The sequence below is a fragment of the Heptranchias perlo genome, chromosome X, assembly GCF_035084215.1.
Source record: "Heptranchias perlo isolate sHepPer1 chromosome X, sHepPer1.hap1, whole genome shotgun sequence".
Classification (NCBI taxonomy): Eukaryota; Metazoa; Chordata; class Chondrichthyes; order Hexanchiformes; family Hexanchidae; genus Heptranchias; species Heptranchias perlo.
The window spans coordinates 11,124,863-11,147,351 of NC_090370.1; the positions used below are offsets into that span (position 1 = coordinate 11,124,863).

The 22,489-nt window shown below is 47.8% G+C and overlaps 1 protein-coding gene across 2 annotated transcripts in view; it reads right to left on the reverse strand.

Moving 5' to 3' along the window:
• Positions 1-699: 699 nt before the first annotated feature.
• LOC137307268 (activin receptor type-1B-like) overlaps positions 700-22,489 on the reverse strand; it is a 63,099-nt gene continuing 41,309 nt past the window's right edge. The window contains exons 2-9 of one of the 2 annotated variants that reach the window (XM_067976704.1): positions 21,322-21,552; positions 16,903-17,151; positions 14,301-14,531; positions 12,623-12,790; positions 6,847-7,003; positions 3,182-3,306; positions 1,736-1,866; positions 700-964 (exon numbers count right to left, since the gene is read on the reverse strand). In XM_067976704.1, the coding sequence (XP_067832805.1) occupies positions 839-964; positions 1,736-1,866; positions 3,182-3,306; positions 6,847-7,003; positions 12,623-12,790; positions 14,301-14,531; positions 16,903-17,151; positions 21,322-21,552 (1,418 nt within the window). In that variant the 3' untranslated portion in view covers positions 700-838. The remainder of the gene's footprint in view (positions 965-1,735; positions 1,867-3,181; positions 3,307-6,846; positions 7,004-12,622; positions 12,791-14,300; positions 14,532-16,902; positions 17,152-21,321; positions 21,553-22,489) is intronic. The other variant, XM_067976705.1, reaches the window with a different exon arrangement.

The window sequence follows — 22,489 nt, forward strand, 5'->3', positions numbered from 1 at the left end:
AACACAGTGGTAGCGGACTCCAGTTTTCTTAAGTAGGGGACTGTTGGACGGGCGACCCCAGGTGACCCAACATTAAAAACACAAGGACGCACTGGCTCAAAAGGGTCAAGGAAACAGCCAGGCGGTCAGTCAGCCATGCTGCACTGAAGATTAAAGATTTTTTTTAATATAAAAAGTTAACCTGCCTCATGCAATAATCTGAAAACCTGTTTGTTAAGACAAGGGACCCAAGAGCTCACTTTCAATAAATTGCTTCTCTTATCCCTCCTACCTGGCAATTCCACATTTTTATTGTACTAAAAGAAAAAGAAGAACAATCTTCTTCATTTCTTACATGGACTTTAAAAGGGGAATTCCTAAAATTTAAAAAAAATACACAACTTGGGGGCACCCACTGTTGAAGGAATACGTTGCAATTTCAAAACAAGCCAAATATTTTCATTGTTCGCTCAAAAACAAACATGCAGAAACCAATCTTTAGTCAAGAGTAGTTCTACCTTTCACAATCACTGGGAAGCCATTTTGTCCCTGCCTCTGAATATTACCAGATTCCTATCAAAATTTGATATATAATAAGCTCCTAATACTTACTGTAGTCTTGGTTTGCTTCCCCTTTCCTCAAACCTCTCCCACCGTCCTGTCGTCCCCCCACCCACCCACCCAAACACCGCCCCCCCCCCCCCCCCCCCCCCCCAAATAAAACAGGGCACTCTTCCAGTCAACACTTCAGCAGGATTGGCTCTTTAAGTAGTGAGGTAGACATTGCGACTGCAGCCACAGTGGCCGGTGGTGTAAGTTTGATTCCACAGTGCCATGCTTCCCTGCTTCTCTCTCTCGCTCACATCTTCACGTCTTCCTGTATGCTCAGTTGCGACAAGGCTTTCTTGATGCGGAGAGCGGTCAATCGGGCTGCTCCGTTGGCGTACCAGCATTCCCGCATGATCTTGGTCATGACTCGTAACGCCTGGTTTCGAAGGAAAGAGAGATGGAGGAAAAGTAAGGAGATGCCATTACGTCCATAAACAGAGAAGGCCCTCCCTGCCACTCCCCACATCCTAACAGAAAGCCCAGCATGTCTGATCCCCTTTCCTCCAGGCCTCCCGGGTGAAGTCACTGGCAAGGAGGAGCTGTCTACGCCCCCCCCCACCTTGGGCTCGTCTGGTTCCAGGTCAGCTTTCAGAACGTTGGGGAGCTCCAAAGTGCTTCACAGCCAATGAAGTACTTTTGAAGCGTAGTCACCGTTGTAATGTAGGGAATGCAGTAGCTAATTGGCGCACAGCAAGATCCCACAAACTGTTTCGAAATAAATGACCAGATCATCTGTTTTAGTGATGTTGGTTGAGGAATAAATATTGGCCCAGGACACCAGGGAGAACTCCCCTGCTCCTCTTCAAAGAGTGTCATGGGATCTTTGATGTCCATCTGAGTGGACAGACTCGGGTTTAATGACTTAATTGAAAGACGACATCCCCGAGAGTGCAGCATTACCCTCAGTGTTGCACGTAAGCACTATTACAATGCTCTTTGTTAAGGGTCGTTCTCAGGAATGGAGCACCAGTGACAGGAGCAATGGCTCATGGGTGAAGGGGAGTTGGGCCTCAAGTGGCCCCCAGGCTGCATTAGGAGTACCAATGCCAACAGCCACATATGCGACTTCCCAGTGACTAAGGCCTTGAAGATGGCAGAATTGTCTTAAAAAGAAAGCAACGTTGGATACCTCACCACACAGCCTTACCTCACTGTTATGCCAAATATTGGGGACATTTGGCCTCAGGTTCTGTTCACAAACAACCTTCCTCATTTCCTCGATGGAGGGGTCAGAGGGCACAAGGTCAAAGTAAGGCAGCTGATAATCCTCATGGACTCCTAGAGGGAACAAAAAGTTAACCATATAAGGAATTGTTAAATTCGACAGAGTGTTTGGAACAGTTCTCCTCATTTCAAAAGGACTTCAAAGATGAATGAGAGAGACTCAGGAGGGGCAAACACTTTCTTAATAGAGTACAATTCTTCTGAGGGGAGGGGGGAAACCCCCCCTCACTCTATCTAAATTCACACATGGAGAATGGTTATGGGTGGCAGGCTGCTGACACCTGTGGAACGGTAATCCACCAAGAGTTAGCATCTTCAGGAAGAGTTCACACTCCAAAAAAAGACAATGACCGTTTCTCTATTCTACCAAAAGGTACTGCTGGTGAGACTTGCTCTTGTGAATCATCTCTACGCCAGTAGGGTTGCCAAATATGGTTGGGTATTTGCCTGGAAGTTTCACCACATGACCTCCCGCCTCGAACCACCCCGCCCCCACACTCCTGCCATTGGTCCACCCAATTGGATTAATCCTGACTGTTGGTGAAACAGCCTTCCCCTGCCCCATCTCCAATATTTTTACAATTAACAAATTAAAGTGTCCAAAGAAAATAAATGCCCCTATGATTTTGCTGCAGATTTTGCTCGTGGCAGTGTCCTGGAGATTAATTTTCAATTCCCAGACACTCCAGGGCAATCCTGGAGAGTTGGCAACCCCTAGCGCCAGCACACAAGTTACTGTGAAACAGAGGCAAATGCCAGGCAAGAGATTGGAATGGAAATGGCACAATGAGTAGTCCCAACCCAGCATGGCAAAAACAGGGCAGTGCCAGGCAAGGGCAAGAAACAAAGCTCCAGATCTCAGTAGCTGCTGCAAATGGGAGGCAATGACTCAGGGCACATTCACACTGCAATTGTTGCGTTTGAGTGAAATGATTTTGCTCAACAACGACGTTATAATTATGGAGTAGATGTAGCCCAGATCCAAAGTCAGAGCCAACCTGACACCTGCCTGGAGTGAGACTTCCTGGAAAAGGTGGATGGAAGAGGAATCTCACCCTGCTTGGATAGATTTTTTGTTAGGCAGGGGGATGAAGGATTACGGAACCAAGGCGGGTAGATGGAGTTAAGATACAGATCAGCCATGATCTAATTGAATGGTGGAACAGGCTCGAGGGGCTGAATGGCCCCTCAAGCCTATTCCTATGCGTTAAAGAGCGAGTTTGGGCCTTCACACCTGATTTACATTGCACAAGTTTAGCACTGGTGCAAACCCAAGACCTCTCCGCACCAACACCAAACCTGCAGTGCAAAATGGGCCTCGTATTTTTGAGTGGGAGGGAGGGGAACATATGGAGCAATGGCTGAGTACCTCCTGCGGAGCATCTTCGAGCTATCTCCCAGTACACCAGCCCCAGGGCGTAAATGTCAGCACACTTGAAGGAATCGAAGTGTTGCATATTGATCGTCTCGTCCAGTACTTCAGGGGCCATGTAACTTCAAAGAGAAAATGGAGGCAGGTTAAATAAAGGGCAGAATCACAAAATAAAACCAGACAAAACCCTATTTAAAAATAAAACAGATTATTCTTGAACATCAAAACGTGTCCGAAAAGCGATAAGGCTTAGCGGGGAATCATAGAAAATTTACGGCACAGGAGGCGGCCATTCGGCCCATCGTGTCTGTGCCGGCCGAAAATGAGCCACCCAGCCTCATCCCACTTTCCAGCACTTGGTCCGTAGTTTTGTAGGTTACGGCACTTCAGGTGCACATCCAGGTACTTTTTTTTAATGAGTTGAGGGTTTCTGCCTCTACCACCCTTTCAGGCAGTGAGTTCCAGACCCCCACCACCCTCTGGGTGAAAACATTCTCCTCAGCGCCCCTCTAATCCTTCTACCAATCACTTTAAATCTATGCCCCCTGGTTATTGACCTCTCTGCTAAGGGAAATAGATCCTTCCTATCCACTTTATCTAGGCCCCTCATAATTTTGTACATCTCAATTAAATCTCCCCTCAGCCTACTTTGTTCCAAAGAAAACAACCCCAGCCTATCCAATCTTTCCTCATAGCTAAAATTCTCCAGTCCTGGCAACATCCTTGTAAATCTCCTCTGTACCCTCTCTAGTGCAATCACATCTTTCCTGTAATGTGGTGACCAGAACTGTACACAGTACTCAAGCTGTGGCCTAATTAGTGTTTTATACAGTTCTAGTATAACCTCCCTGCTCTTGTATTCTATGCCTCGGCTAATAAAGGAAAGTATCTCATATGCCTTCTTAACCACCTTATCTACCTGTCCTGCTATCTTCAGGGATATGTGGACATGCACGCCAAGGTCCCTCTGTTCCTCTACACCTCTCAGTATCCTCCCATTTATTGTGTATTCCTTTGCCTTGTTTGCCCTCCCCAAATGCATTACCTCACACTTCTCTGGATTGAATTCCATTTGCCATTTTTCTGCCCACCTGACCAGTCCATTGATATCTTTCTGTAGTCTACCGCTTTCCTCCTCACTATCAACCACACAGCCAATTTTTGTATCATCTGCAAACTTGTTAAATGTAGGGGGCATGATTAAGTCCAAATCATTAATATATACCACAAAAAGCAAGGGACCTAGTACTGAGCCCTGCGGAACCCCACTGAAAACATCCTTCCAGTCACAAAAACACCTGTCAACCATTACCCTTTGCTTCCTGCCCGAGTCAATTCTGGATCCAACTTGCCACTTTCCCTTGGATCCCAAGGGCTTGTACTTTTTTGGCCAGTCTGCCATGTAGGACCATGTCAAAAGCCTTGCTAAAATCCATGTAGACTACATCAAATGCACTACCCTCATCTACCCTCCCTTTGTGAAAGACAGCACAAACCGTGGCGAGCGGCTATCCCAGAAGCTGCTGTTGTCTCGCCTCGAGTCAGAAGGTCGTGGGTTCAAGTCCCACTCCAGGGTCTTGAGCACAAAAGTCTAGGCTGACACTCCCAGTGCAGTACCGAGGGGGTGCTGCATTGTCAGAGGTACCGTCTTTCAGATGAGACCTTAAACAGAGGTCCTGTCTGCCCTCTTAGGTGGGCATAAAAGATCCCATGGCACTATTTTGAAGAAGAGCAGGGGAATTCTCCCCAGTGTCCTGACCAATATTTATCCCTCAACCAACATCGCTAAAACAGATTCTCTTATTGCTGTGCGCAAACTGGCTGCTGCGATTCCTACATTACAATACTTCAAAAAGTGCTTCATGACGTCCTGAGGTTGTGAAAGATGCTATATAAATGAAAGTTCCTTTCTTTCTTTATATAAAAGGTCATTGGGGGTGTCTGCGCCATTGGTTCCCACATAATGGGTTTCGCTGCACCAGCGGCACTGCCCAGATATAAACCTGCCAGGTTCCCTATACCGGGGAAGTTAAAAAGCAGAGCCTTCCCAGCCACCAAATTTAGTGAATCCGGCAGGTTTAGATCGGGGTTGCGGCCAGCTGTGCAGGACAGGAACTTCGTGAACCGGTTGAGCAAGCACCCCACAGACCCCAAAATAAAAAGAGCCTCGTAACCTCTGTACTGGAGCATTTCGGGTAATTAGTGTGGCGCGTCATAGTGAGGCCAATGACAGAAGAACCACACACACACATGCAATTTTAATCCTTCTGGCCTGGGGTGGGGTGGGTTTGTGGAAGCCCACACAGGTAAACAATGTGGAAACTCACAAATCGCTGGCCTACAAGTGAGAAAAGAGCTGGAGAACAAAATGGTGGCCCCCCCCCCCCAATAGCAAGTGATAGCAGCGGCAGCCATTTTCTTTGCCGCCACCTAGCGGAGACAAGGGACGAACTTGCTTGGTGAGGTGGCGCCCCCTACTTTTTGGAGACACGTCACAATAGGTGCACTATAAACGAGGCAGTGGAGAGCGAGCACTCGAATGCAGCCACTGGTCTCCTTTAGAGCCGTGCAAGGCCCACCCTCGATAGTCTGTTAGTAAATGGACTCTACTTGTCTCGGTCCAACTGACCACAGTTAATGTTGACCTGTGACAATGGGTGGGGTTGGGTCGAATCAGAGCGCGTGACAGTGAGGAATCCATGAACTGAAAGCTTGCAGAGGAAAGTCTCTTAAAACTAATGTTACCAGTTGCAATTAAAAGACGACATCCATCTCATGCATCCCCATTTAGTTGCAAACAGCCACATCAAATCCAAACCCCATTTTCTTTTCACTCGAGATTAGCAATATTAAAACATTTTTGACGTCTTTGTGGAAATACTTCTCAAAACAAAAAAGGGTCAAGGGTCAAAACAACCTATAGTCAGCTACTGAACAGCCTACTCTGAAGTCTCAGCACAAACGCCATCCTTAATAGTTGTGCTTTCATCTTCTCAGCCCAGGCTGGATTCAATCCCCTGAACCGATGGCATTAAGATCACTCGGGCCCCCTACAGAGACGATCCATTTTTAAACAAGGTCAGTTCACTGCCCCTCAGCTTCAGGGATTGCGCTGGAATTCCCCAGCCAAGAGTGCAGGCGGGAAAATTCATCCCGGGGCTTTACGAATGCTACCGGATGGGACGTTTCCAGGAGAGCAAACACTACAACAGGTCTCCCAGATTAGTTGTATCCAGCTTACAATTCCACCCTCTGCCATTCTGCGTTATCAGGAAACATCTAGAAGTGAGAAGGTCTCAAAACGACAATGAAGTCAGAGAACAGTGCGTGAGATGTCAACTGCACGTGCCCAATGCAAAAAGCACCGTTAAGGCGGCACACGAGAAGCTTGGGGTGATTTGCCCTCCCTCACCTCACCAAACACCCACTGGTGTTGGGCCCATAGGTTTGGAATGTACGGAGTTACCACGGCAACTTGTGTTGCCATGTGCAGCTAATGACACTAAAACCTCCCCCCCCCCCCTGAAGGAAATACTGGAATTTAATATGGGGAAGGGGGAGGGTTATTCCTTACAGAGGGGCAAAGGTAACACACCTTCACAAATGACCCATTATTTAAATGAGGGGAGAGAGAGAGAAAAAAAACACATTTGAAATGGTACCGTTTTGTGCCCACTCGCTGATTGGGGGCGATGTCGATGGTATCAGTCAGCGAGTCGTGTCTAACAGCCAGGCCCAGGTCAGCAATCGCGCACATTCCATTCTTCTTCACCAAGATATTTTTGGATTTTAAGTCTCGGTGGGCAATCCCAGGCTTGCCTGCAAAGACACAAGGATAACATTGGAACACGCTCTGAACTGCAGAGAGCGCAAGAACAAAAAGACCTAACTTCAGACTTACTAACCAAGATCCAATGGAAAGGAGGGAGGGGGAAAAAGAAGAAAAATCTGAATAAGACATTCCACCCCCCCGCCCGCCTCAGTGGGTAAATGTGCCACGTGGTGTGGTACTGAGGCCTACAGACCAGGAGGGCTTAAAAAGCAGTGAACAAATTGCCCTGGTTACCGATCAATGTGTCACTACACATAGCAACCAGGGCAATTTGTTCACTGCTCACCACCCCACCTCCCTCTCCTCACCTCACAGGGGAGAACATGATCAGGCTAAGTTGGAACGTCCTCTAGGGTTGACCATTCTCCCATCACAGTGTCTAGTATTACACACAAAAATGGCCACTTATGTGAAGTGCCAGAAAGAAGGGAGAAAATTATATAAACGCGTGTTTCCATTGTTTTCTCTCTACCATTGTTCCCTCCCTCCCCCCCGCCCCCCCCCCCATCCTCTGGAATCCCCATCTTCACCACACCCCTTTAAAAACCCCCTTAAAACTGACTTTGGAGATCTCTGTGCTCCTCCAATTCTGGCTTCTTGCAGAGTCTCCCAATTTTCATCGTTCCACCATTGACGGACGTGCCTTCAGCTGCCTAGGTCCTCAGTTCTGGAATTCCCTCCCTAAACCTCTCCCTCCTCCTTTAAGACGCTCCTTCAATACCTACCTCCTTGACCAAGCTTTTGGTCACCTGTCCTAATATCTCCTTATGTGGCTCGGTGTCAAATTTTGTTTGATAATCGTTCCGGTGAGGTGCCTTGGGACGTTTTACTACGTTAAAAGGTGCTGTATAAATGCAAGTTGTCACTGTTGTTAAAACTCACTCTCCTTTCGTGTCCCCTGCTTATCCAGTTTTCTCTCCCTCCCAGTGCTCTGCCTGTGATGAGTGCTATATATAAAAAAGTACACTATTGCCATGAGCTGGAAAGAAAAACACCCACTCATTGGCTATAAACAGAGTGTTTCAAAGCAAACAGACAGACTCTAAAGGAAATCAGACGTCTGCCTTCAACACTAAACCTTTTGACACCAGTTGATGGGATACTGCCTGAAGTAAACGGACAAACAAAGGAAGGCATTTAAAATAGCTTCTGTCGTGATTAAACAGAAAATGCGTTAATGTTCCATCCTGTGTGAAGAAAGAATCTCCCCGTGTAACAGCAGGCAACACAGCCCCAGGATCTGCTGACAAAGGGACCTCAAATCTTCCACCGTGAGAAGCTCTGTTGGCTTAGCAATTTTCTATGGTACACCATTCTGTGTCGTTGACTTTCAGGAACTTCTCTCTCTCTCTCTCTCTCTCAGCCCCGAGGAGTTTTGACTGTCTGCAGAGAGAGGTGAAGGAACACCTGATCAGTTCCATGGCTCCTTTACACAAGTGGAAGTTGCCCCTGTTTTAGAAAGGAACAAATGCTGCTGCCAGCAGAGGGACAGAGACGTCGACAATTTGAAGGCCACTGGAAGAGACACCATAGCTCCATCTGGTCCACCTTCCTGCTGCCCTGGCAGACGTGACCAATAACGTTTTGATGAAGGGGCCACACCAGAAATGTTCTCTCCAGAGATGCTGTTGAGGATTTCCAGCATTCGCAGGTTTTTAATTTTACTTTTTTTTTAAAAAAGTGATTGGCAAAAGAACCAAAGGCGACATGAGGAAAAACTTTTTTTTTAAAAACACAGCGATGATCTGGAATGCGCTGCCTGAAAGGGTGGTGGAAGCAGATTCAATCGTGGCTTTCAAAAAGGAATTGGATAAATAATTGAAGGGAAAAGATTTGCAGGGAAAGAACAGGGGAAAATGGGACTAACTGGATTGCTCTTACAAAGAGCCAGCACAGGCTCGCTGGGCTGAATGGCCTCCTTCTGTGTTGCAACCATTCTATGAACATATAACGTGGTTCCTCTACTAGATACCTGTCCAGTGGACCTTGAAGGGACCCAAGCGACTTGTCCCTATAGCCTCCCTCTAATCCAAAAACAGACCATCCTCTCAGTAAAGTAATGCCTCCTCACCTACCACCTCAACCTGTGCTCTACGGGCTGTTCCCCGGGACGCACCCAGAGACAGATATCAACTGCTGCTAGAAGACCACCAACTCGGTGAAGGAGACCCTTTGGTCCGCCCGAAACCTGCTGGTCTTCCAGCTTAAGGAGCTGTCCACGACCGAGCGTTGCCGACTGGCACACTCCAAGGTCCAGGGGTACGTGCTGCGGGACGCACTGAGGGGAGGTGCGGCCTACGCAAAGGCTCTATGGGGAAAGGCTATGGTGGATGACCATTTCACCTTGTATTGTACAGCATGTATTAGAAGATATGTACTGTATTTTAAATTGTAATAATAGCATTATGTATGATCTGTATTGTTTTGTTTTTGACTTGTAATTGTGACATCTACATTGAACTGTGTGTATCCTTACATTTTATGAAATAAAGTATATTTTGAAATTAATAAAACCTACCCACTTTAGCTCATCATCACACCCCTTTCTTCTGCTGCTGAAATCCTCCAAACTGGGCTCTTGCTCGGTGCCTCGGTCACCACATTGCTGTTTGTGGGATCTTGCTGTGCGCAAATTGGCTGCTGCGTTTCCTACATTATAACAGTGACTACACTTCAAAAAAGTACTTCATTGGCTGTAAAGCGCTTTGGGACGCCCTGAGGTCGTGAAAGGTGCTGTAGAAATGCAAGTCTTTCTTTCTCTGGCCAAAATAAACCAGTGGCATTGGGCACTGGGTGACCTGATTCTGAAGCTACCTATAAGCCAGAAAGACATTTTTTGGGCACCCCTGGCATGTAGGGACCTCCTGCCGTATAAAGGCTGCTCTTGATAGTGAATTGCCTGTGGAAGTGTATGCTATCAGAGTTTTCTACATTGTTGCACCGCACCCACATTACAACATCCCATTTGATTGACTCTTGTGGAACATGCTTAAAGAGGCCATTCACTTTGTTGTAAAATCTGGTTGTAAGAGACTGTTGCCATGTCAACCATCCACTGCTCTACCCCAGATTATGACAAGACACCAATTGGAAATATAGGGACCAGGTTTCTTCACATGCATGTAGCACAACGACATCATTGCAGGACTCCGAATCTTACAGTGCAGAAAGAGGCCATTTGGCCCATCACACCTGCGGATAGCTCTTTCAAAGAGCCAGCAGTTAGCCCCACTGCCCCTGCTCTTTCCCCATGGCCCTGCAATTTTTTCCTTTTCAAGTATTTATCCAATTCCCTTTTGAAAGTTACTATTGAATCTGCTTCCACCGCCCTTTCAGGCAGCGCATTCCAGATCATAACAACACGCTGTGTAAAAAAAAAAATTCACCTTGCCTCCGGTTCTTTGGCCAATTATCTTAATGCTGTTTACTGACCCTTCTGCCAGTGGAAACAGTTTCTCCTTATTTACAGTTTCAATTTCAGCATCGATCAAGCAGTACTGAGGTCACTAAATTTACTGAGCAAGGAAATGAAGCCAGTGCTCCACCCAGCAAAAAGGTTGTCCACCGTCACTGGGGCAAGGGTCCTTTATAATTTCAAGCATGTTCATCATCGGCTGGTGTCTGGTCCTTTGTCTATTTTCTCTCTTCCCGCTATAAAGTGCCTCAGGGCGTTTTCTACTTTAAAGGCGCCACAGAAGTTGCCGTCGTAAAGTGCCGTAAAGCGACATGCAGCAAAAAAAACATTTCCTTCCCGCATCGCGGTTTATACGCTGAGCAGGATTTAGTCAGGTCATTTCCAGCAACCATTTTGAACTTGCATTAGCTGTTGCTTAAGACGAAATGGTAGGTTACATACAATTTACAGCACAGAAACAGGCCGTGTTTCTAAACAGTGCCAATGTTTATGCTCCACGAGCCTCCTCCCTCCCTACTTCATCTCACCTTATCAGCATATCCTTCTATTCCTTTCTCCCTCATGTGCTTATCTCACTTCTCTTTAAATGCATCTATGCTATTCGCCTCAACCACTCCTTGTGGAGCGAGTTTCACATGCTGAGTAAAGAAAGTTAAGAACTTTAAATGTTTCCTGTTGTGCAATCTCATTCCTGCGAAGGACTAAAAGGAATGGAAAAGTGGACTTAATCCCTTGATTTAGAGAGATGTCAAATCTGTGCGCAAATAGTTGTTCATCGGGCTGGTGTGTTAATCACCACGACCTAGGCCGCAATCTTTTCACCATCGGTTTCTCTTTGGAGGGCGGGCCTCTTCTTGCGCCCTTACTCTGACAGGTGCCCTTTCAAAAAGGATTCATTTTTCTGTGGACTACCACCCATCTTTAATCAAACTTGTGGGCAATTTGCAGAAGCGAGGGCTGAGCGAGCCAGCTAGAGAGAAACATCCCCTTCCGGGCGATTGTCGAGGCTGTTCACCTGTCTCGACTCCAGACAAAACATAGAAAATAGGAGCAAGAGTAGGCCATTCGGCCCTTCGGGCCTGCTCCACCATTCAAAATGATCATGGCTGATTGTCTAACTCAGTACTCTGTTCCCGCTTTTTCCCCATATCCCTTGATCCCTTTAGCATTAAGAAATATATCTATCTCCTTCTTGAATACATGTAATGACTTGGCCTCCACTGCCTTCTGTGGTAGAGAATTCCACAGGTTCACCACCCTCAGTGAAGAAATTTCTCCTCATCTCGGTTCTAAATGGCATACCCCGTATCCTGAGACTGTGACCCCTGGTTCTGGAATCCCCAGCCATCTGAACATCCTTCCTGCATCTAGTCCTGTTAGAATTTTATATGTTTCGATGAGACCACCTCTCATTCTTCTAAACTCTAGTGAATATAGGCCTAGTCGACCCAATCTCTCCTCAGACGTCAGTCCTGCCATCCCAGGGATCAGTCTGGTAAACCTTCATTGCACTCCCGCCAAGGCAAGGACATCCTTCCTCAGATAAGGAGACCAAAACTGCACACAATACTCCAGATGTGGTCTCACCAAGGCCCCGTACAACTGCAGTAAGACATCCCCGCTCCTGTACTCAAATCCTCTTGCAATGAAGGCCAACATACCATTTGCCTTCCTAACTGCTTGCTGTACCTGAATGCTCACTTTCAGCGACTGGTGTACAAGGACACCCAGGTCTCGTTGCACCTCCCCTTTTCCCAATCGATCACCATTCAGATAATAATCTGCCTTTCTGTTTTTACAACCAAAGTGGATAACCTCACAATTATCCACGTTATACTGCATCTGCCATGTTCTTGCCCACTCGCCCAACTTGTCTAAATCACATTGGAGCCTCTTTGCATCCTCCTCACAGCTCACATTCCACCCCAGCTTTGTGTCGTCTGCAAACTTGGAAATGTTACATCAAATGTTAAGATCTGCACCAGTTCCCTGTTCTGGTATGTTCCGATACCTCTGCATAATTTGGTAGGTGCAGTTATTTGTTTTAAATATTAGAAGTATCCCCTCTCCCACTCAGACGTCTGCTGTGTGCACCCGCGCTCACACCAAAGCACGACACACGCCGCCCGACACATGCTACAGTAACTAGAGCACCTCGGTAGCAAGGGAGGAAATCTCATCATTGCCTTACCCTGAGTGCCCACAATCTCCATGTGCAGGTGTGCCAACCCACTGACTGCCGAGAGCGCCAGCTTGATCAGGCCTTCGACAGTGACCGTATACCTGTTCAGGTAATCAAAGAGAGAGCCATGCTCATGATAGTCCGACACGAGCCACAACTGTGTCCACGTTCCGTTATCTAGGGAGGGGGTGGAGGGAAAAGGTTAAAATGAAAGCAATACATTTCAAAAAAAGGCAGGCAGATTACATTCAGGGATAATAGCAAGGGCGCTCCCTCGAAGCGGCAATATTAGCAACGGATGCAAAACCTCCCGTTTTAAAAAGCATTTCAGTCCAAGGACGCAATTTTACAGCACAGAAAAACAGGCCATTCAGCCCAACTGGTCTATGCCACACGAGCCTCCTCCCTCCCTACTTCATCTAATCCTATCATATCCTTCTGTTCCTTTCTCATACTTGTCCCTCAAAGCACCTAATCAAAACAGGATTTTTAAAATTGTGTCAGCTGGGTGTCTAACACTCCCAGAAACCCAACACTAATGTTGTCGAGTCTCCAAACCAAATCACTGAGAAATGCACAGTTTCCGTTAGCCTGGTTCAGAGTGCGTGCTATCTTTCCACAGGGAAACACACCTAACCAGAACTTAACCCAAAGCAAGCATTTCTATAGCACCTTTGGTATCCTCGGGATGTCCCAAAGCGTCTCACTAATGAAGTACTTTTGATGCGTGGGCAAAGACAGCAACCAATTTGCGCACAGCAAGGTCCCACAAACAGCAATGAGATAATGGGCCTGAGGTATTGGCGGTATTGACTGAGCAATAAATGTTGGCCAGGACACTGGGAGAACTCCCCTGCTCGTCTTTCAATAGTGCCATGGAAAATAATACACATTTCATATAATTTATAAATCACTGGTCAGGCCTCAGCTGGAGTATTGTGTCCAATTCTGGACACCACACTTTAGGAAGGATGTCAAGGCCTTGGAGAGGGTGCAGAGGAGATTTACTAGAATGGTACCAGGGATGCAGGGCTGCAGTTACGGGGGGGGGGGGGGAAGAGACTAGAGAAGTTGGGATTGTTCTCTAGAGTAGAGAGGGTTAAGGGGAGATTTAATAGAGGGTTTCAAAATTATGAGGGGTATAGAGTAAATAAGGAGAAACTTGGCAGAAAGGTCAGAATTTTGCCAAATTTTGTCTGATTATGCCCCTGTGAAGTGCCTTGGGACATTTTACTACATCGAAGGCGCTATATAAATGCAAGCTGTTTGTTTAAACATACATAGTTGAACCTTATTTGAATAGTGTTATTTGTAAAATTCTGCTGAATCCATTGAGCACATCAACAAATGGACTGGCTTTCCCCAAATTACCATAACAAAATGGCAAGTCAAGAATATAAAAAGGCACTGAATTGTAGTGCAGTTCTTAAGCTGCTTTTATATCGGCGTTTCAGACAGCAGGAGAGCAACGGCTGTGCCCAAAATCGGCTCCTCTTTCACCTGCGATAGGATTATCGGCCCATAGGTTTAGAGCACAGGAGGCGGCCATTTGGTCAATTGTACCTCTTTGCACAAGGACCTGGATCTCCCATCAGGCCGAGGGTTTTAGCAACTACCCTCTCGCTAAACCGTCGGCGATGTAAACAGACCTCTACAGCCCAAAGGAAAAAAAAACAAAATTCGATACCTTTATTGTCTGCTGCGATGAACCCCAAAATATTCTCGTGACGCAACATAACCGTCTGGTAGATCTCGGCTTCCCTGAACCACGAGCGTTCTTCGCGCGAGGAGAATATTTTGACGGCGACGTTGCCGCCCCTCCATTTCCCACGCCACACTTCCCCGAAGCGTCCTTTGCCAATTATTTCTTGAAGGACTATGGTCCTTGCGATGGTCCGCTGCACGAACAATGGCAAACCTGCAAGGAGAATGAGCCACGTTGATCACGATGTAAAGTCTCAGACCTTTCGCAGTTTGCGCGTTTTTATGTTAGCATCGCATTAAGCGCGTCAAAATGTCTTCAAAGTGCTGCGCGTGAAGTAGTTTTGAAGTGTGCTAATTGTTGGCCATAAATGCACCGAGTCATTCTCCACCAGCAACGGCTTACAAGCAGCAATAAGACAACTGACCGGTTCATTTTTGGTAGTACTGGGCACCGGGAGAACTCCCCCCCCCTCCCCCCTTTTGCTAATTTGCGCGCAAAGTTCCACAAACAGCAATGAGATAATCTGTTTTTAGTAATGCTGGTTGAGGGATAAATATTGGCCAGGACACCAGGCAGGGAGAGCTCCCCTACTCTTCTTCGAAAGAGTGCCATGGGATCTTTTACGTCCACCCGAGAGGACAGACAGGGCCTCGGTTTAACGTCTCATCTGAAAGACGGCACCTCTGACAGTGCTGCGCTCCCTCAGTACTGGAGTGTCAGCCTGGATTTTGTGCTCAAGTCACTGGAGTGATGCTTGAACCCATGACCTTCTGACTCAGAAGCAAGAGTGCTACCCACTGAGCCACAGCGGACATGTATAAGGACTTATGCAGCATTTTAACTCACAAAAGATGGTTACTATGTGTTATGACATAGGCAGAAGCCTTTGTAATGGAAACGTGGCCTGAAGGAACTCTTTGGATGTTCTGGGAACCCAGAACAGCATAAATTTAAGCTTTCTCAACATCTCTCCCTGTGTTGACCTCAATGGCACTGGGAGCAGTCCACCTTTGTGCCAACACAAAACCTTCTAGATGTTAGCCATTGACATCTCTCAGGACCCACAGGCATGCACAGGCCCCAATGCAAAACGGTAGCCAACACCTAGCTATGAAGGAAATAGATTTATAACACCAGGAACAAACATAGGGCCAATATCAACAGCTAAAACACATCATCAGCTGAAATAGACTGGACTTTTCTTAGCTCTGCTGACAATTACCCTCCCCGTCTCATGATCGCCAGAATCTGCAAGGCCAGAACGCTCCCATGACACCTATTATCATATTTGACGAGAGTCTAGACTTGCATTCAAACTAATGAACCAAAACAGCGGGGTCGCAGCTAGTTCCAAACAACATGAAACGTTTAAAAGCAAGAATATCCAGGAAGATCCCAAGATCAATCTCTGGTCAGTGCAGAATTACCTAATCAAGGGATGGGTAACAGTAGAGGGGTTAGAATTGGGCCCCTGGGGGAGGGGGGAGTTTGCTAGTATTTCTGCTCCAGATCACTACCCAGAGAGTCTGGATAGGATCACGGACAGCCGTGGTGGCTCCCTATGGTCGACTAACCTGCTGTCAATCACCAGCTAGGTGCACACACTAGGAAGGACCATTTGGGGGAGGTAGAATACTAGAGCCCAGTCTTCAGTTGCTTCCAAGCCTTTATTCTCAGAGCTCCCCTTAACACATTGTGTCCCCCTAGATAAACTCCCTCCTATAGATAGGAGAGTCCACACATGAATACAATTAACACTAACTGATATAAATCACATGGATACAATTAAGGGGGGTGGGGGTGGTGGTGCTCGAGTGGTGGGATGTGCAAGCGCACTTTTGATTAATCGGACTGATCAGGCAAACGAAAGGGAATACCTTAATCCCAGGGAATCAGTTCGAGAGGGAAAAGTCAATTGAGGGGAGGGCTCACCTGCCAACCCAGAAGCAGGGGAGTAGGAATTCCTTCAGCAGTAGCGTTAAACGGGCAGTGTCACATTGGTTGCCAGTTATACCCCCGCCCGATATTTGATCCCGTTGACTGCAAGAGAGCTGAATATCGGGGCCAGGTCTACAACAGGTGGCTGATGCGATACTGCCCCCGAGGCGAATTTCTGCCCCACGGAATAGCGCTGGGAACGAGAGGAATTCCCCCCGGAGCGTTGTGTCACAAGTTTTGTTTCTCCCCGCCATTTTCCATCTTCGTAGAGGGCTAGCGTTGCTGAGGGCCAGGGAGGGTGGGGCAGGACGTAGCACCGTCTCACGGACAGGGTGTGCACCGATTGGCCTTTCTTTTTTTGTACGTCAGGTCACAGACGTATCTTACCTGTGCTCCGTTAACTGATCTTAGCTGGGGCATCAATGGAAGCAATACAAAAATCAGTCTCGGAATGGCATTTCTAGAGAGGGAGCAGAGGTGGAGACATAGAGACCACGAGAAAGGGGGAAGAGAGAAAGAAAGGTCCACTCACCAGTGACCTTTGCTGGTAAGTTTTCTTCTTCATTTTCCCTTTCTCCCCTTGGCCTACTCTTTACAGCACCCCCACCCCCCCCACCTCCCCAATCTCCACACGATCAATCCCTACCAGATCCAGATCCAGAGGTAGTCATGTCAAACATGAGGTCCTTCAACGACTTGCCCTCGGAAATGTACATGTGGTCACAGGACGGCTCCTCCATGTCCAGCTGGTTACGGTCATGGTAGGCGCGCTGATGATGGTAATGGCACAGGAATACAGTCACCATCAGTACCACGCACAGGAGAAACACAGGCCCGGCAATCACAGCTGCCAGTTCCACAGGGCCCCAGCCATCAAAGGCATCATCTTTTGGACCTGGTGGGAAAAGTGAGAAGTCTGTTAATTAGATCCAAGTTTCCATGTTTTAGAAACGAAAATGGCCAGCTCACTGTTTCTCATGTTCAAATGGGACATTTTCCCACCCCACTCCACGGCCACCCCCCACCAACTTTGACAAGGCAACTTGAAAATCAACAGTAGGCACTTTTACATAGTCACTCAGCGAGGTCCAACTCCTGGGAGAATGATACAAACACAAGCTCTCATGTGTCGCTCTCCCGCATTTACATTTGAAGTCTGCTGCTGGTGTCCTACCAGTCTATTCCGAGGCCATTTAGGTGCGTAGAGAGTTTGTGTTGTTGACAGCTGATCAGGAGACCCAGGTAAAAGTGGGCTTTGCCTGCCTCCAGACCAAGGTGGGTTTGTGAGTCTTACATGTGGGAGTGCCATTGATGGCAAACTGGAAACGTAGAGATGGCTTCCAATATCCAGGTCTCGTTCAACCAGCAGCGACCCCAAAGTCAACGTGCCAAGTTTGCTGTGGCAACTAGGAAGCGCAAGAGTGACTCCTGCTGGGATGTGCTGCTGGCAAGGAAAAAGATCAGGTTTGGCTGCCCAAAGTCAAACAGCCTGCTGACACTCTTGTCTGGGTTCAACACATCAAGAATGGTCACTTGAAGGTGCCACAAGGCACTGCCGTCAGAGGGGTTGGAAAAGAGGTGGCAAGCAGATGACAAAAAAGTGTGATTGGGAGTTGCAGAAGAACAGAGCTGACTTCAGGTACTTACCATTAAGCTGTGACGATGCTTCATATTCAAAAAGAGTGGCACCAACAGCAGATGGGTGGTTCACCCACCAAACGACACTAGGGAGACCCAGTGGCAGAAGGTCCACATTTTCGCTCAACTCAAGAGCTGGACACACACAAAGACTTAAAATGGAGAAGTTCTACATGCTTCAGGAGGCAGCAAGGCAGCTTCAAATGTAGCAGCAGCAACAAAAAATGTCAGAGCGGCGCATTATTAAACGTTTCTTCAATGCCGGCCGCCTGCGTACAAGCACATCACAGGCCCGAGACAACACAAAAAAAATTCAATTAGGAAGCAGCAGAACCAACTAAAGCAAACAAGAGAAAGCAGTCGCACAGCGGTTTGCGCCCCCTCCATTCGCGTGCAGTTGCTCCCAGGACCACTAGTTAAATATTCAAATTAGCGCTTGACTAAAAAGGACAGGAAGTTGGGAGTGGCAGCCAAGAGTCAACAATGGGTGAGAAGTCAGGGACCAGGTGACCTACTTTTACCCAAGTCCTTCAAGGCAACCATTCTAAATCCCGGTCAGCTTACGAAAGGTAAACGCACCCTGGCCATTTCCTCCTCAAAACCAGAAAAAAAGTCAAGCATCTCTGACAGGTTACCTGAAGCATTCATTTCAATGGGGAACCCTGGCAGACAGGTACAAATTTGTGGGGGGCCCCTCTAGTCATTCTGCCAATGCCCGCCATGTATAACAATGGCATCCAACCTGCAGTGGTGACATCACGCAGCAATCCCAGCAGCTCAGTCCTATTTGCACTTGGATTACTTCACTGCTGGTTTGAATTGTGCGTGCCTAGGGAGGTTTGGTAAGTCCCGATCAGAACATCACAATGCGTTTACATCAGTAACTCGAGATATAAGCAAATTAATGGGAGCATGGAGGCACTGAAAAAGGGTCAAGAGATCTTTCAAAACAGAAGAGCTTAAGAAAAAAAACCTACCAAGCTTTGCGCCAAGCACCGTATGGATTATTGCAGTTTAGGCCAGTTTGCGTTGAGGGAAGGTGCTCTCCTTTCCACCGTAAGTGCAGATTTTTAAAAGAGAGAGAAAGGGGAAAACAAATAGAGGGAAAGAAATTGCCTTTATTTCATGCCCCACATCTCTCAGGGATTCCCACAGTGCTTCACGGCCAATGTGTTGCCTTGAAGTGCATTTGCTGTTGTTACATAGGAAGATGCAGCAGCCATTTTGCGCACAGCAAGGTTCCCCCAAGCAGAAACGAAGATGGAAGAACAGATAATCAACATTTTTTGGTGGGGTCGGTTGAGGGAGTGAAAGTGTTGGCCAAGGTACCAGAAGAATTCTCTGGCTTGGCTCTTCTTTGAATAGTGCTGCAGGATCTTTAATATCGACCTGAACTATTGGAACAGGCTAAGGCAGGCCTTGATTTAGTGTCTCACCCAAAGGACAGCAATGCAGCACTCCCTCAGCGCTGCACTGCGAAAGGATATCAAACAGCTATAAAGTTGAGGGGGGAGGCGTTGCAGAACCTTAGATAGAAGGGCTAATTCCGCCATCTGGCATTTCCAGTAGGGAGCCGTACTCGAGAAGAGAGTGGGTCGGAAATGGGATACAACATCGTCGTCCTAACTTTGAGCCCATTGGGAGCACAGAATTAGCCCTATAGGGCACACAAGTTATCTGACCTGAATGGGGCACTGCCAATAAACCAGACCACTTCCCAAGTAACACCATTAGACCAAGGCCTTTGTAATGATGAGTTATGCACAGATAGGAGACAGTATTCTATGTAACCCCAAAGCAGGTACAGCACGGGTTAGATACAGAGTAATGCTCCCTCTACACTGTCCCATCAAACACTCCCAGGGCAGGTACAGGGTTAGATACAGAGTAAAGCTCCCTCTACACTGTCCCGTCAAACACTCCCGGGGCAGGTACAGGGTTAGATACAGAGTAAAGCTCCCTCTACACTGTCCCATCAAACACTCCCAGGGCAGGTACAGGGTTAGATACAGAGTAAAGCTCCCTCTACACTGTCCCATCAAACACTCCCAGGGCAGGTTCAGGGTTAGATACAGAGTAAAGCTCCCTCTACACTGTCCCATCAAACACTCCCAGGGCAGGTTCAGCACAGGTTAGATGCAGAGTAAAGCTCCCTCTACACTGTCCCATCAAACACTCCCAGGGCAGGTACAGGGTTAGATACAGAGTAAAGCTCCCTCTACACTGTCCCATCAAACACTCCCAGGGCAGGTTCAGCACAGGTTAGATGCAGAGTAAAGCTCCCTCTACACTGTCCCATCAAACACTCCCAGGACAGGTTCAGCACAGGTTAGATACAGAGTAAAGCTCCCTCTACACCGTCCCATCAAACACTCCCAAGGCAGGTTCAGCACAGGTTAGATGCAGAGTAAAGCTCCCTCTACACTGTCCCATCAAACACTCCCAGGGTCAGGTACAGGGTTAGATGCAGAGTAAAGCTCCCTCTACACCGTCCCATCAAACACTCCCAAGGCAGGTTCAGCACAGGTTAGATGCAGAGTAAAGCTCCCTTTACCCTATCCTGACTATGTGCCTCAGCACCCAATCTCAGAAGAGCACTCCCTACTGCACAGTGCACTTTTCCATGACTTCTGTTGGTGAGGTTGCTAACCTAGTGGCAAATTGGGGAGAGTTTTGCACTGCGGGTGCTTGCTTGCTCAGACCTGGGCCTAAACTGCCCAAACTCAAGAGACAGGGGAGATTCCTCATCTTGTCAGTCTAGATTGGAAGCCAGGTTCTTGAGGAGAAAGACCAGTGTCTAACCCACTGCACCATACTTCCACCCACCCTCTGACTTTGGCTATTTACACTTAAAAATAAAAGTTGCCCGGGAAGAGAATACCTGGGAGGAAACAAGAGGATCCACTGGCAACACATCTGTAGCAGCTTTTACCATTGGCCTCAAGAGGTACCTGCTTGGTCCTGGTACGCAGGCCTTGGACTTGTGGTGGCAACCCCAATGCAATCTTGCCAGATTCGGTTAACACCGGCCCACCAGGAAAACCAGGACCTTCCCAGTGGCCAGTCTAAGCCAATCCAGCAAGTTGCCATTGCAGTTGCGCGCGACCCTGCCAACCAGGAACAGGCAACAGAGGCACCTCCCCATATGGCAGAGGCAAAAAGCAGCTACAGATGTTGCGTGATGAAGAGATCAATTGGACGGGGAGATGATGGGAATAAGCCAGGTCAGGGTCCTAGGCGGCTCAGTGAGTAAATGCATTGCACGATGTGGGTGCCGAGTCATACAGATCGGGAAGGCATCAGTTCCGAGCCCGCTGATCGCAGGAAGGGCAGCATCGAGGACATTAAAATCGTCCTCAGGTCCCTGGACTTGAGGGGGAAGAGGGGGAGGGGGTAATAAATCACTGGTAGCTCCCCTAGTACCTACCTTCTGGAGGAGGTAACTCCAGGTTGTTGCAGAAGTCCTTGTAACAGCAGATCGTAGTCACATACTCTTTGTTGCTCTGGCAGAAGATGGGCGGAACCAAGTCTTTAAGGGGCACGCACAGTCTGATCTCGTGCTCAATGCCCTCAATTCTGGAGAGGGAGGCCAGGCATGCCCCGTCTGTCTCACAAGTTTGGTTTGTCTTCACACAATCCTTACAAAAGCACTTCAGCGCTTGAAAGAAGAAGAAAGAAGCTTTTAGACTCGTTTCAAATAAATTATGGACTCCAATCCCAACCAAAGGACTTCAAGGTCCTGCTATGGCAGAGAAGCCATTTTGAATCAACAGCCATTTTAAAAATCAGCAAACACAAAAGGCGCCTTTACGCTGCAGTAATGTTGTTGACACCTGACCAGTGGGCCGCATTCAACCGACGACACTATTAAGATAAACTTAACTGTTCCTCTTACGTCCGGTAGTAGCCAAGACACAAATGTTTCCTGGGTGTCTCTCCCAATATGCCACCGGTTCCCGACACTTTATGTACAGCCCAGTAAACTCGGCCAGCTAGCTGCAGGTAGAACTGCCCAGGAGGTCAACACTTTGAACTTTTGCATTCATCAAAATGGCACCGGGCCCAGTGGAACGTATGCGCTGCACTTGCGGTATTGCAACCTGGGAGCCAGCCCGCACACAAAGAGGCTGGCTCCACTGTAGCGCTTAAACGCGGGAGATTGCCATGCGAGACCAGGAACCAGAGCCCACCACCGTGTAAACCAACCCAAAATTGAACATCGCTGCCCATTCATCGATTAGCTCCACTGCCCTGCCGAATTCAGTCCAGGGCCTTACAATAATTGGCCCCGCCACCCTGCCCCAAGAAAACGCACAACATCCAGGGCTCCCACTCCTGATCGCTATCCAATGAGTCCAGCTGGAAAGTGCATGTGCATGGACAGGATCAGCCAGTCATGTCGTCTCTTTCCCGGCACCCCCCACATGGTTGAATATCCTGCTGACACCGACTCTCCGGGCAGGTGGGGAAATTTGCAGGAGGAACAAATCTAAACAAAAAGCTACACCTCCCCACAAAGGGTTCGGTCAGTTTGACTCAGTCACTCTCGCCTTGGATCTCTCTCTCTCTCTCTCTCAATGGTCCCGCCGCACTTA